The 12,591-nt window shown below is 37.7% G+C and overlaps 2 protein-coding genes across 17 annotated transcripts in view; one reads left to right on the forward strand and one right to left on the reverse strand.

Moving 5' to 3' along the window:
- Positions 1–6,283, forward strand: part of PRKRA (protein activator of interferon induced protein kinase EIF2AK2) — a 34,051-nt gene extending 27,768 nt beyond the window's left edge. Inside the window, exon 8 of the mRNA XM_061608369.1 lies at positions 4,764–6,283. Within this exon, the coding sequence (XP_061464353.1) occupies positions 4,764–4,918 (155 nt within the window). The 3' untranslated portion in view covers positions 4,919–6,283. The remainder of the gene's footprint in view (positions 1–4,763) is intronic.
- The window catches only part of OSBPL6 (oxysterol binding protein like 6), a 167,815-nt gene continuing 158,783 nt past the window's right edge, over positions 3,560–12,591 (reverse strand). For 9 of the 16 annotated variants that reach the window (XM_061608360.1, XM_061608349.1, XM_061608350.1 and 6 more), the window contains 3 exons: positions 11,625–11,747; positions 10,811–10,915; positions 3,560–4,503 (listed from right to left, as the gene is read on the reverse strand). In XM_061608360.1, the coding sequence (XP_061464344.1) occupies positions 4,440–4,503; positions 10,811–10,915; positions 11,625–11,747 (292 nt within the window). In that variant the 3' untranslated portion in view covers positions 3,560–4,439. Of the gene's footprint in view, positions 10,916–11,624; positions 11,748–12,591 lie in introns of all 16 variants that reach the window. The other 7 variants (XM_061608357.1, XM_061608363.1, XM_061608361.1 and 4 more) reach the window with 5 other exon arrangements.

Consider the following 12,591-nt stretch of genomic DNA (forward strand, 5'->3'; position numbering starts at 1 on the left):
TCCAACTGTGCTCACTGGGATATCCAAACACTTGGATATTATTTTGTACCCTTTTCCTAATTTATGCATTTGTATTACATTATCTCTCACTTCTGTAGAGTGCTCTTTGGTCTTCATTTTTCTTAACAGCTCCACAGCCTGACCAATGATCCTTCAACAGTGGGGTTTTTACCCTGACAATGTGACAGCAACTTATGGTTCACGGGTGGAGGCCAATGGTAAGGAAATTGTGTCCTCAATAGCGCAGTTTCTTTCATCTGTATAAACTGGGAGCTTCCACAGCACGGGTTGAATATGCAAGCAACATGTTTCAGTTATGTTTCTTACAAACATTTCCCAACATAAAACCAATGTCACCTTACAATAATTGGTTTGGAGTTTCCGTGTTTCAAAATAAAATACCATACAGAACAAAATTACAATGTACCATTTGTAATTTGGTAATATGAGAGCATTGGTCAGGGGTTTGATTATTTTTGCAAGGCTCTGTATACTAAAGCTTACAGGCTCTTCTTGACCACTTCTGTATATGGGATCTTGAAACCAAAGTTGCTAGTGTGTGAAACACCCCAAGAAAATAATTTGTTTTGAAAAGCTTTATGTGATGGCCATGGTGTATTATAAATTTGGATTTTTCTCTCTGTGTGAACTGTGGCCTTTTTAAACCTTATGGTTTGAAGATTGAAGTTTTATAGAACGAATGACTTTATTAACATCACTGCCTTTTTCATAACTATAAGTGTCATTAGTCATTCTTTAATAAATTGTTTTAAAGAATTGCAGTAATAAGTTTTTATTTTAATCTTAAGACATATATTCTGTATATTTAGAGTAGAGGAAGATGCTCACTTTGTAAATTTGTTGTATCAAATTAATACAGATACAGCTATCATTTCTAGAGGTTATCACAATGGCCTAGAGCACCATAAACATTTGCTCATGAAGTTCTCCCTCCACTATGGGATTTGAGCACAGACACCTGTAGGCACATTGTCCACATGGAAATATAGTTTTCTTTAAAAGTACCATAGGGATTTTCATAAAGGTAAAGTTATTAATTGCAGTGTCACATTCAGCCTATTCTACTAGGCTGTTTACATTTTTTGCAAAGGTTAATTCTGAATGCCATTAGGCAACTTTGGGGGTGTCCTGAAGGTGCTGCAGAATTGAAGGTGACTTGCTAAATTCAAGTCGAATAGTCCCTTCTCTCTGCAGGGATTCAGCCTCCAAAGGCCTTCAGATCACACTGAATCAATTGGGCCAAAGCAGAGGCCCCCTTTTTACAATGGAGACTGCAAGAGAGGTGAAGTCCCTGGGTGTTCCTGCTAAGTATAGTTCCCATGTGAAACCCCAAGTGCATGTGCAGGAACACCCAAGGCGTCTGAACCTGGAGAAGTTCAGTGCATGAGATCTTTGCCCTAAAAAAGCTGGTGTATGCATGCATAACTGACATGGCACTTGAAATAATGCATTGGGTTCTTCTATAGTTAGAAAGCTGCATCTTCTACTTTTTCTACTGATGCACGGAATCGCTATGGTCTTCCAAGCATTCTTGTGTCATACATTATACAGGTCACTCATGTTGACCATTATATTCTGGGTCAGTAATGCCAGCTGCCACGTCTGCACCAGCCCTTTTTGAAAGGGAAGAAGTGCATTATTGGACATTAATTTGGCATGTCCAGTTCTTGTGTGACATAATCTATTCTACATACTATCATGCAACGTAATTTGTACTAGGGAAGAGCTAGTACTAGCCCTGTTATGTATGTGAACCAGTGCTCAGTCAGTATGCAATAAAGGTATAGTGGGATTCAAGCAACACTAGTTTGAAGTACACTTCAATTCTGATGAATTTCTTATAGTTACACAATTATTTCTTTGGAAGAAAAAGCAAATAGACCTTTCTACCAAGCAAAAGAACATTATCTGAACATTTAGTTCTTGGATATTTCTGTTCAAATACTGCAGCAAACATCACTGTATAATGGTCCACTTGCATAAGTAATTTCCATGCACATTATTTTCCTGGGATCATTTGACTAGTGAAATCAACCAGGCAAAGTTTGACCTACAGTCAGATATATGCATGTTATACTTAGCAATACATGACTCTGGTAAGGTGAATATTTGACCTTAATTGAGACAAGGAACACTCATCTCAAGTTTCTTGTCATTCCTCAGTCTCTTGCATAAGCAACTAGTCTGAATGAGAATCTGTAATAGATCTATACCAAAGAAAAAAAATTCACCTCTTAAGAAGCAAGGCTGGGGTGAAAGAGCTCTTATATCTGCATAAATATATCCATGATCTGTATGTGAGAGATCTGTCTCCACAGTTTTTGCCAATATTAATTTTACCTACTTCTAGAAACAAATCTCCCCTCTTAATTTACATAATTCAGATCTATCTAAATAGCACATCCAAAGAAAATGTTCATTAAATTGTACAAATGATTTTTAGTTGCAAACAGCTACTTTCTGCCAAGAGGACTTAAGTATCTGCAGCATTAAGAAATCAGGCAGTAGGAAAATGTGGAAGTTTTAATCCAACAAAATTGACACATTTTAATAATATTAAATCCTGTGTATGTCCCAAGTCAGAAATAAGTCTCAAAGGCATTCAATGGGCCTTGCAGGCAAGTGTGTATATGGGACTGCAATCTAAATTGTCTTATCAAAATCTGTAAAACAAATTGAAGCCTATACTTTGATACTGCTAACATCTACTATATATTTTGGAAAGTTGTTTGTTCAGTATACGTTGTACACCACTTAAAATATCTTAACCAAATTTTGCATGATGGTTCCTGAAATCAAGGAGCAGGGTCTATATTTGGATACAAATGGATGCCATTTTGAATCAGGATGGCAGATCAAATCTTTCATAACACTTGAGTTTTACCATGGATTGAGTTTTTGGTTTCTTAGAATTCCTGAGCAACATCAGGTATGAGGCTGCTAGTTATAATAATTATAGCAACATTAAAGATGCAGGCAGTTCAGTTCACTTCTATGGACTTTGAGAGCCACTTTTACATCATGTTTTTAATTTATAGTTATCACAAATTGTCACACACAACATATATATTGTGTGAAGTCTAAGCCCTGTGAAGCTATGCTAGGTTGCCCACTGTGTGGTGTGATTGAAAGGATAGGTTTAACTTTCTGGACATATATACCAGATGCACAAAACAAGCATTGTGTGTTTGTGTGTATGGGCAGACAAGACGGACAGTATACCAATATTGAGCAACCTACCACTAGATGTAGATTAGCATGTTCATTTCCATTAGCTTCAAAGGTATCAACACTTTGTTGACACAAGCCCAGTCATCTTGCATGCATACATCTATGCCCATAGTTTCCTGGACTAGACCAAGAGAGTTCTCTGGTCATTTTTCATTCTCAGGTTCTGTACTGAAGCATATGTGGAATGCTGGTCACAGCAATAAGAAAAACATAGTAGCTTCGTGTCATGGTCTTCTTGACTAATACTATCTGCAATGTTTGAGTAACAACATAACACAAAATACTCTTCTTCTGACTTCGGCTCCAATAAAACACATTTTTATTTGGTTCCAAAGAAGGACAATTCTTCGCTAGAACAGAAGGCCACAAGAAATGTTTTATATCCGTCATATACAATTGTATCCATAGCAGTAATTACTAAGCATTCTGGAGGGCTAGAAAGCAATGCTTGACACTTCATAAGGTCAACGAAGAAGCAATGGCATCTTTTGTTCAGGGAAATTTTTTAAAGAAGAAACTTAAATGATGGCATAAAACTTTTAATAAGCTTTATACAAAAAGGCAGGAACAGTCATATGCGGCAGCCTACTTCTTCAGTTGCCAAGTTGGAACTGGGGAAAGCAAGGTGGAAAGGTCAGTTAAAAGCTGATTAGGAGGAACCATTCTAAATTGATGGTAAAAGTATAAAATATACAGACTATAATCTGCAAATAAACCATCATCTCTGTTAAACTCCAGATTAATACACTCAAATGTCTGTATGAACTTCTATTCAAATACTTCACATTACATGTGCAATAACTTTTTTAAAATTATGGGTGGATTTTATGTTTGAGTCCCAATAGGAGAAGCAGAGACCTGCAGCACAATCCTGTAATTGTTTAAGTAGAAGAAAAGTGGAACTGTGTTCAGTGGGGCTTGCTTCCATAGGTTTAGTATTGCAGCCTTAATGATTCTTATTCATGTCTTCAGAAGCTCACCATCAGGGATATCAACTGTATTCAGGCCAGAAGGTTCTCGGGTCAAAACCCGTCTGATCCTGTAGAAAGCTGGGGTGGTATAATAGAATATTCGGTTTGGACTGGGGAGACTTGGGTTCAAATGCACATGCAGTCATAAAGCTCGCTGGATGACCCTGTTCCGATCACTGTCTCTCCTTCTAACCTACAGAGTGGTGGTCGTGGAGATTAAATGTGCATGTGGGGCGTGGGGGGAACCATGTAGCCCCCCCCCAAGCTCCTTGGAAGAAGGCTGGGAGACAAATGTAACAAATTAAACTTTAGTAAAGGTTAATCAGAAAGCTTAAAAACATGACTTTAAAAAATAACTGCTGTGAATTTATTGAGGCCTCTTTTCTTACAAATGGAACATTCCTCTACAACATTCATTTGAAGAGGCACAGTTATCGTGCTTTTTAGTAGCACCACAAACACATGATTCAAATAAGTGATAAGACACGGAAAAAAATGGTGTGTAACTGGAGCGACACATTTTGTTTGCTCCCACAACAGTTCCCGCTGGCAAAGAGAAGACAACACGTTTAGAACAGCGGCTTGTTTCTTTGGCAGTGGAGACAGGCAGAGGAAGCAATGGTTCCAGGTCTACATGCATTCTGCCCTACCCTGAATGCCACTTCTTTCAATTACAGCCACAGAGCACAATCTAGTAAATCATGACTAACTCTATGATCCCATAAAGTTTAAGGAAAGGAGCATTGCTCAATTGTAGAGCACTTTAATTACATGCAGAAGATCCTAAGGGTCCCAACATCTCCAGGTAGGTCTGGGGAAAGCCCTTCTCTGGAACCATGAAGAGCTGCTGCCAGGCAGAGCAGTTGATACTGAACTACATGGTCTAATGATCTGACTCATTGTAAGGCAGCTGCCTAAATTCTTTCCTGCTGACTCAAGTTAGGGATGATTATTGTCCCATTTCACTGCTTTTAATGGCCCGGATCAGATGTTGTATTAAACCATAATTTAAAATAATTATTTAAAGTAAAAGTGTGCTTAGGTTTTTCCACACTCCTCCTTTCAGCATACTGAGGAGGATACAAGTCAGAGGCTGGGTTTGTATTATGTGTGAACTAGTTCTAGTGGTCAGCCAAAGTTTGTTCCTGATTTACTGCTTGTGGTTGGTTTGGAGGAAACAAACCATGGGCACTGCTTCACACATAATACATACAAGCCTCTGTCATGTTTCCTCACCACCACACTGAAGGAAGGAGTGGAGGGGGAGGAAACAAGTGAAGTGCACATTAATAGTAAACCATAGTTCGCTTTAAACTATAGTTAAAGTGATGTGTGAACAAGGCCATTGTTAGTCAAACTTTAAAATGATTATTTACTGGATTGTGCTCATTTAAAAGACAATTAAACTTTTACTATGGTAATTTTGCTATAAGTTGTCTGTTAGAATTTAAACAAAACACTGCACAAAATGTAGCACATGGTTTGGTAACATTGTCTTTTTTCTAACAGAATAATCATAAATACAAAATGAAAGTGAACTGAACTATTGCCCTTAAGACATATTACTTATATCTTTCTTCACAATGATTTCCCACAAAAAAAAAAACCCTTGACAGTGAAAGTTATTTTACAGGGAAGTAATTCAGTGGTAATTTAGTTGGAGAACAAGAACTCTTGAACAAAGAATTGGTGGCAATTCACCTTCCACTGAAGTAAATGAGAAAATGCCTGTTTTAATAGATTGCACTCAAATTCTCACATACCACAAAGATAAATGATTTTTTCCAGTATCAGAATTGGCACTATTCTGATAAACATGATGGAAATTTATTAAATCATGAAAGTGTGGATTAATAGTCTGAGAGTGGTCTTTGTTCACTTATCTATGCAACACTGAACATAATTCAAAGGTACCTTTCCACAACCACAACCACTATATGTGAACTCTAAACTTGGGAAAATGTCTATTACTGCAGCATAATGTATTATTATACTTTTAATTTTGCTCTGGTTGTAAATTGCTTCAAGACTGTTTGTAGTGGGAAGTGACATATAAATTTAATAAACCTGAACCTAAGATTTCCCCCAACTTGTCTTTTTTTCTGTTGAAGAACTGTTGCAGAATATCTCTAAAAATAAAACAACTACAAAAGTAGGTTTTGCTTCAGTGTATATCAGTACATTGGGCCTTCATCCAGCAAAGGTAGTGATTGCATGCCAAGACCTTGTAGTGTAGTGCCAAGTTTTCCTAATTCTTACATGCTACAAAGCCTGGTTTTAGCAAGTCCCTGTGAGAGACTTTCTTGACCTTTTCAGTTATATCCAGCTTTGGGGGGGGGAGAAGCATCAGTTATAGAAAAATGGGAGGGTAGAAGTTTGCTTGAAAACGGGCATATATACAGAGCTCTGGTAGGGAACATGACTGTGACATAGTTTGGTGCAGTGCTTTCCAGTGAATAAAAAGCATTTTAACAAGGAAGCAAATCATACAATGTCTTCTTGAGATTTTCCTGAAGCTTGCAGGAGAGGGAAGAGGCTCAGGGTACAGAAGAGCTCAATTTTCCAATCTGGAAATTTAATAAAGAAAAGTCTACATCATATGAGTTCAGACACTTGCAGAAATACATTATATTTTGCATTTCTGCCTGATAGGGTCTATATTCCTTTCTTAAGTGAGTTCTATGATATTCATTTTTAAATGTGTTATTTTGCCTATTTGTTACTAATGTGTATATTCTGCTTATAAGCTTTTAAAAAATGTTTCATATAGTATTTTTGAAAAAGTAATTCAATGAAAAATTCATGTTTCAAATAAGAAAATGCATGATATTCATGACTGAGGCTTAATTTACACATTATCTCTGCAATGTGGATGATACTACAAAACCACTTTTCCGAAATTGGCTACCATGTTGCCATACTACCATCAGTCTCTCCAATGAGGGTAGGCCACCGCTGTGATCATTACCTCGGTGTTCTAGGCAAACAATATGACAAAGTTCTTCAACATGTAACTAATGCAATGTGGAAGTGGGAAGCATTTTTGTGACAGCAGCCATGCCACCCTGTGTAAAATGATCCAGATAAAATCCACAGCAAGTGATGTATGACTGCTTTGCACGATTGGAATCCATGAATTTCTAATAAAGCTAATCTTGCATAAATATTATATCCTTTGTCCAAACTTAGTTTAGTTAATAAAAAAGCAGGAACTCAAGCCAAGTGCTGCACTGAATGGATTCAAAAGTGTCCAGGCTCTAAAGAAATTAGCCCAGTGAACCCAAGGTGTTTAGACTAGGTAGTTTATGGTTCTGGTAACAGCAGGTCCTTGTACCATATAATAAACATACTTCTGAAATCTAGGGGAACTGTAGAAGCCATTGGTGATGGGGCATGAGGAAGGTGTGTGGGACAAATGTTCCAAGGGGAAGGGGAGAGGTTTTTTAAAAAAAATTCCTGGGCTAGCTCAAGCCTGTTACATGAGGCTATGCTAGCGTACAACCACACTGAGAGAAATGGCTTTTGTATATATTACTGATATTCTTAAAAAACAAATTTGATTAAAACTGAATCTGCAAGCAAGGAAATGACTTGGAACAAAGCGGAGAGGGGAAATAGTGGTGATGAAAAATGTGCTATAAAAAGAGGAGTCAATGAATGGTTCACTGTGGCAGGCTTCCAGTATTCTCTCACCCTTGTATATGAATGACAGCTGTGTATCCCAGCAAAAATAGGTCAGCCATCAATTCTGCTTCTCTTGTCCCTCACCCCATGCTCCAGGAGGATTGTCTGCCTTTTCATTAATTCTTAAAGGTACATAATGTTTTTTTCTCTCTTCCTTGGAACTGTTTTTTCCAAAGTAAAAAAAAAAAGCACCACGGGAAAGAGAAGACTGTTTCCAAGTGTTCCATGGGCCCCAGTCAATCAGGCTGTTCAGAGCTTGCTTTTGTTGCAAACATACAGAACTGTTTTCTCCACCCCAAGCGATCAGCCCCTAAAACTTAAAGGTATATTTGGACTGAATACAGCAAGGGTGCTGCCAAAGCAACCCCACTACTCTGAAAATGTTACATCTGTATCCACCCTTGCTTTAATCAATCACTTTTAATTATCATTATGATAGCAAATTTGCTGCTTTGTTTAATTTGAATTACAGAAGGGAAGAAGTGAGTTCAGCAAGCATTTAGAGTAAGGAAGGCTGTAATTATGGGAGTGGCAAATAGTTCAAGGGGCCCCAGGCTGTCTTTCTGGAAGAGTCTATCAACACACCTCCAGTCTTGTATTACAACCCCAACAGCCAGAAAGCTGCAAGCTAGAGAATTTGCTCTGTTTAGAAAATGAAAACTGATATTCTGAAATGTTAAACAAAACTTTTGCTAGAACAAATTTCAAATTAGATGATGTGGTCATTACCACTGAATAGTCTTGAATTTATTTTAAGCCTCATTCAAACCAAAGAGATCCCAAGCTGCAAGTGAAACTCAAGAGAGAAGCTGTGGTCAGATATTTAATGCTCATACAATATCGTATATCCAAAGAGTAATATTGTGGGGAGAAACCATATTTTTAACTCCTTGATTCTTGGGCAGATATGCTTGTAGAGAAGAAATTATGGGCTTTGAAATATACATATATATATAAGTAATGTGCAGTATATATGTGTTAATTTGCTTTTGGGAAATAATGGAAAGAGACACTTCTATATCTCTATGGAACCCCATTGAGAACTTATATTAAGAAGCATTATGAAAAGAAAAAGCATATGTAGAATTATGTGCCATGTATATATAGAAATATTGTTTTGCAATCTATACAAAGATATCTTTTGTATCATGCCCATGAGATGGAAGTAGAGTCAATTAATTCACTGAGCATGAATGAAAGACAAGACTAAATAAAAAAGCATTAAGATTTTTATCTAATAATACTGGCTACAGCAAAGCATGCCTCTTCACTTTAAGAGAGAAGTCATCCAGGCTCTTTCCACACATATCACTGAAATGTGCTACACAACAACCAGTTAGGTTTTGCTTCTTCGTCCAAAAATATAATTGCTTTCTGAAAAACTGTAAAATATAATTTTGCATAAAAGCATTATTAACAGTAGCAAGATGCTACCAAGAACTTGGCTGCATATGCCAAGTCAATTTCCCCACAAAACCCCAAAGAGATGGGCAACAAAAGTATATTGTGTACAAAAGAGAACATGACTATATATGCTATCAGGATGATCTTCCACCTCCAGGAGAGAAGCCAGACACTTATCTTTTAGTGGATAACACTTGTGCGAAGCTTCAGGGAATTCCAATTGTATAAAGACTTATGAGAAAATGAGTCAGCGTGAAGCCATGGGAAGTCATGGTAAGAGATGGTATATTTATCACAGCATTAGGCATTGAGAATATGACCTTGAATTCATTTGCCAAGGTTGTTACAAAATAAGCCAGTTTCCTTTCAACTTGACCATACAACCAAGTCCCACCAAAGTCAAAGCATGTACTATTTGATCGCTTTCCTTTACAATCCATTTGGGTTTAAGAACATAAGAACTTAAGAAGAGCCTGCTGGATCAGGCCAGTGGCCCATCTAGTCCAGCATCCTGTTCTCACAGTGGCCAACCAGGTGCCTGGGGGAAGCCCGCAAGCAGGACCCGAGTGCAAGAACACTCTCCCCTCCTGAGGCTTCCGGCAACTGGTTTTCAGAAGCATGCTGCCTCTGACTAGGGTGGCAGAGCACAGCCATCACGGCTAGTAGCCATTGATAGCCCTGTCCTCCATGAATTTGTCTAATCTTCTTTTAAAGCCATCCAAGCTGGTGGCCATTACTGCATCTTGTGGGAGCAAATTCCATAGTTTAACTATGCACTGAGTAAAGAAGTACTTCCTTTTGTCTGTCCTGAATCTTCCAACATTCAGCTTCTTTGAATGTCCACGAGTTCCTTTTAAATAATACACTTTCACCATTATTTATAATATGAACAAAATCCTAATGCTTTAAAAATCTGCCCTTGACAAATGTCTAAGAAGAATACATATTTTAAAATGACTTAATGTACAACTTCACATTGTTTTTAAGGCATGAACAATGGCATATGAATGGGAAGAGCTTCCAGAAAAGCATTATGTCTTTTTCAACATGGCCAGTCCAAGCACATCACAGCAAGAAACTAACCTGATGCCAGATATAAACAAGTCTTGGGGCTCAAGATTTAATAATAGCATGGGTAGACATTCTAGACAAGTCAATTAAAACAAATGTTGTTTTGTTTTGGGACTTTCCATGACTATTTTAAGCATCACTCTTCAAAGCATCTTTGGCTAACTCAGTACATGCTTCTCTTGTGCTGCATTTTCCATGCCTCAATCTTTAAAGGGTGTATTGTTTTTTTCACCCTTAATTTAATGACTGTTACAGAAATGTTCAGGGTCTGGGCTAATGCACTTTTGGAAGTCCATTTATAAAGATGAATATAAAAGCAAAGGAAAGGTTTCCTGCAGGCCCACAAATCAACCTCAGCTATAAGAAACATGTTGTGCATAGTTGTTTTTAAAGAGTGATATGTTACTAGATCTACATTCTCAGTTTACCAGAGTTTGAGAGTTTCTACTTTACTAAAGCCAGGATCCTTTCGAAGTTCCCAATACATGTCATTAGAAACCCAAGCTTCTCTTTGATTGGCATCGGTAACTTTTCTGCAAAATTAAAAGAAACAAATTCTATTAGACAAAATAAATTCAGAAATGCCTTTAAAAATAACAGATTTATACTCCCATGCAACACAGTGCCTGCAGAGCCCTTTATAAAAAGCAAAAATCCTATCAATCAGTTGCTTGGTAGGGAAGAGACAGTATAGGAACTGAATTCAACCCACAAACTGGACAACTGACAGCATTTTAGCTTTTTAAAGGACATATGTGAGATCAGGTGTGGGGCAGATATGGATGGGGATACAAAGGAACAATCAGGACCTTAAAGTGAGCTCCCAATTGTTCCTTCACAAGTGGGGCTCCCTGTCAGTACTGATCAGCTGATGTCAATCTGAACCCTTGGACCAGCATTATCTCAAACAAGAGGCCCCACCCAAAGAAGGCCTATAGTCAGTTTTTGTTTTCCTTTTGGAAATCTCCCACCCTGCACAATGAGAAGAAACCGACATTTTCAACCTAACATTATGCATTTTCCAATGCTGAAGGAAATTATCTTAACTCTTGAAAATATTTTTGTAAATGTTAATTGTTAAAACAGTGCTTTTACAGCTGCCAGCCAACCCCTCAATCCAGTTAAAAAAGAAAACATACTGAGAGTAAAACTAAATATCTTCTATTTAAACTTTCCTCCTACGTTACCAGGCTGGTGGTGCATCTGTTAGCAGGAAATAAACATATTCCTGACTTCACATACTTAAAAAAATTTGGTACATGTTCCATATTATTTTCTTCTAGGTAGCGTCTCCGACTTCTCTGGAGTTCTTCTATTCTCAGTTTTTCTGCTGCTGCTGCTTCTAAATTCCCTTCTTCCAAAAGCCTACAGTAAAGCAATTGGAACTTTCAGTAGACACCAACATTCAAGCACTGGACGATGACAACCACAACAAAATAAAACCCCAGAGACACCAAGCTAACCCATCAAGAGTTGCTGAATTCATACATTCCAGAAAATGTAGTTCAGATATAATTAACAGCGATGTCACCTAATTAATTAATTAAAGAAATCTTTAATGATTAAAGTTTTAGTCAGTTACATACTGGATTTACTGATTAAATCAGCAGAAATTCATACAAATAAAACCAATTGTTTTGAACAAGCAGCATGCTTAACTTTATTTTTAGAATATGCAGTCCATGCCAATTCAGGCCCTGTCTTGAAAGAATCAGTCCCTCTTGTGTGTGAGTGAAGAGGAATGCTTCTTCTAAGACAGTGGCTGTACTCTGCAGCATTTATTTATTATTATTATTTATAAATAAATTGTGAATAAAAATACCAAATCTTCCTGATTAATCTGGGGCAGCCTTTTAGCTGATCCATGTTTTTTTCCAAGCAATTTATGTAACAGATCAATCAGCTAAAGTAGAGGTGGGGAACTTCAGGTCCAGGGGTCAAATGTGGCCCTCCATGTCTCTATGCAGCCCTTGAGATTCCATCCAGGCCACACCCCTCATCAGTTGTGCTCTGCACCCTCCTTGAATGCTTTTGCCTGGCTGGAATGTGTCCTTGAACTGGGACAATATATCCTGCTTCCCTGGAAGGACAGTGTGCGCGCATATCTGTGTAGAGGAGTGTGATGCCCCTGTAAATGTAATTACTGTAAATATGGTAGTGCGGGTTTATTAGAGTATATGTGGTAAGTAGACTGAGTGAGGGGAGAGTA

The sequence above is a fragment of the Rhineura floridana genome, chromosome 2 (genome assembly GCF_030035675.1).
Source record: "Rhineura floridana isolate rRhiFlo1 chromosome 2, rRhiFlo1.hap2, whole genome shotgun sequence".
Lineage (NCBI taxonomy): Eukaryota > Metazoa > Chordata > Lepidosauria > Squamata > Rhineuridae > Rhineura > Rhineura floridana.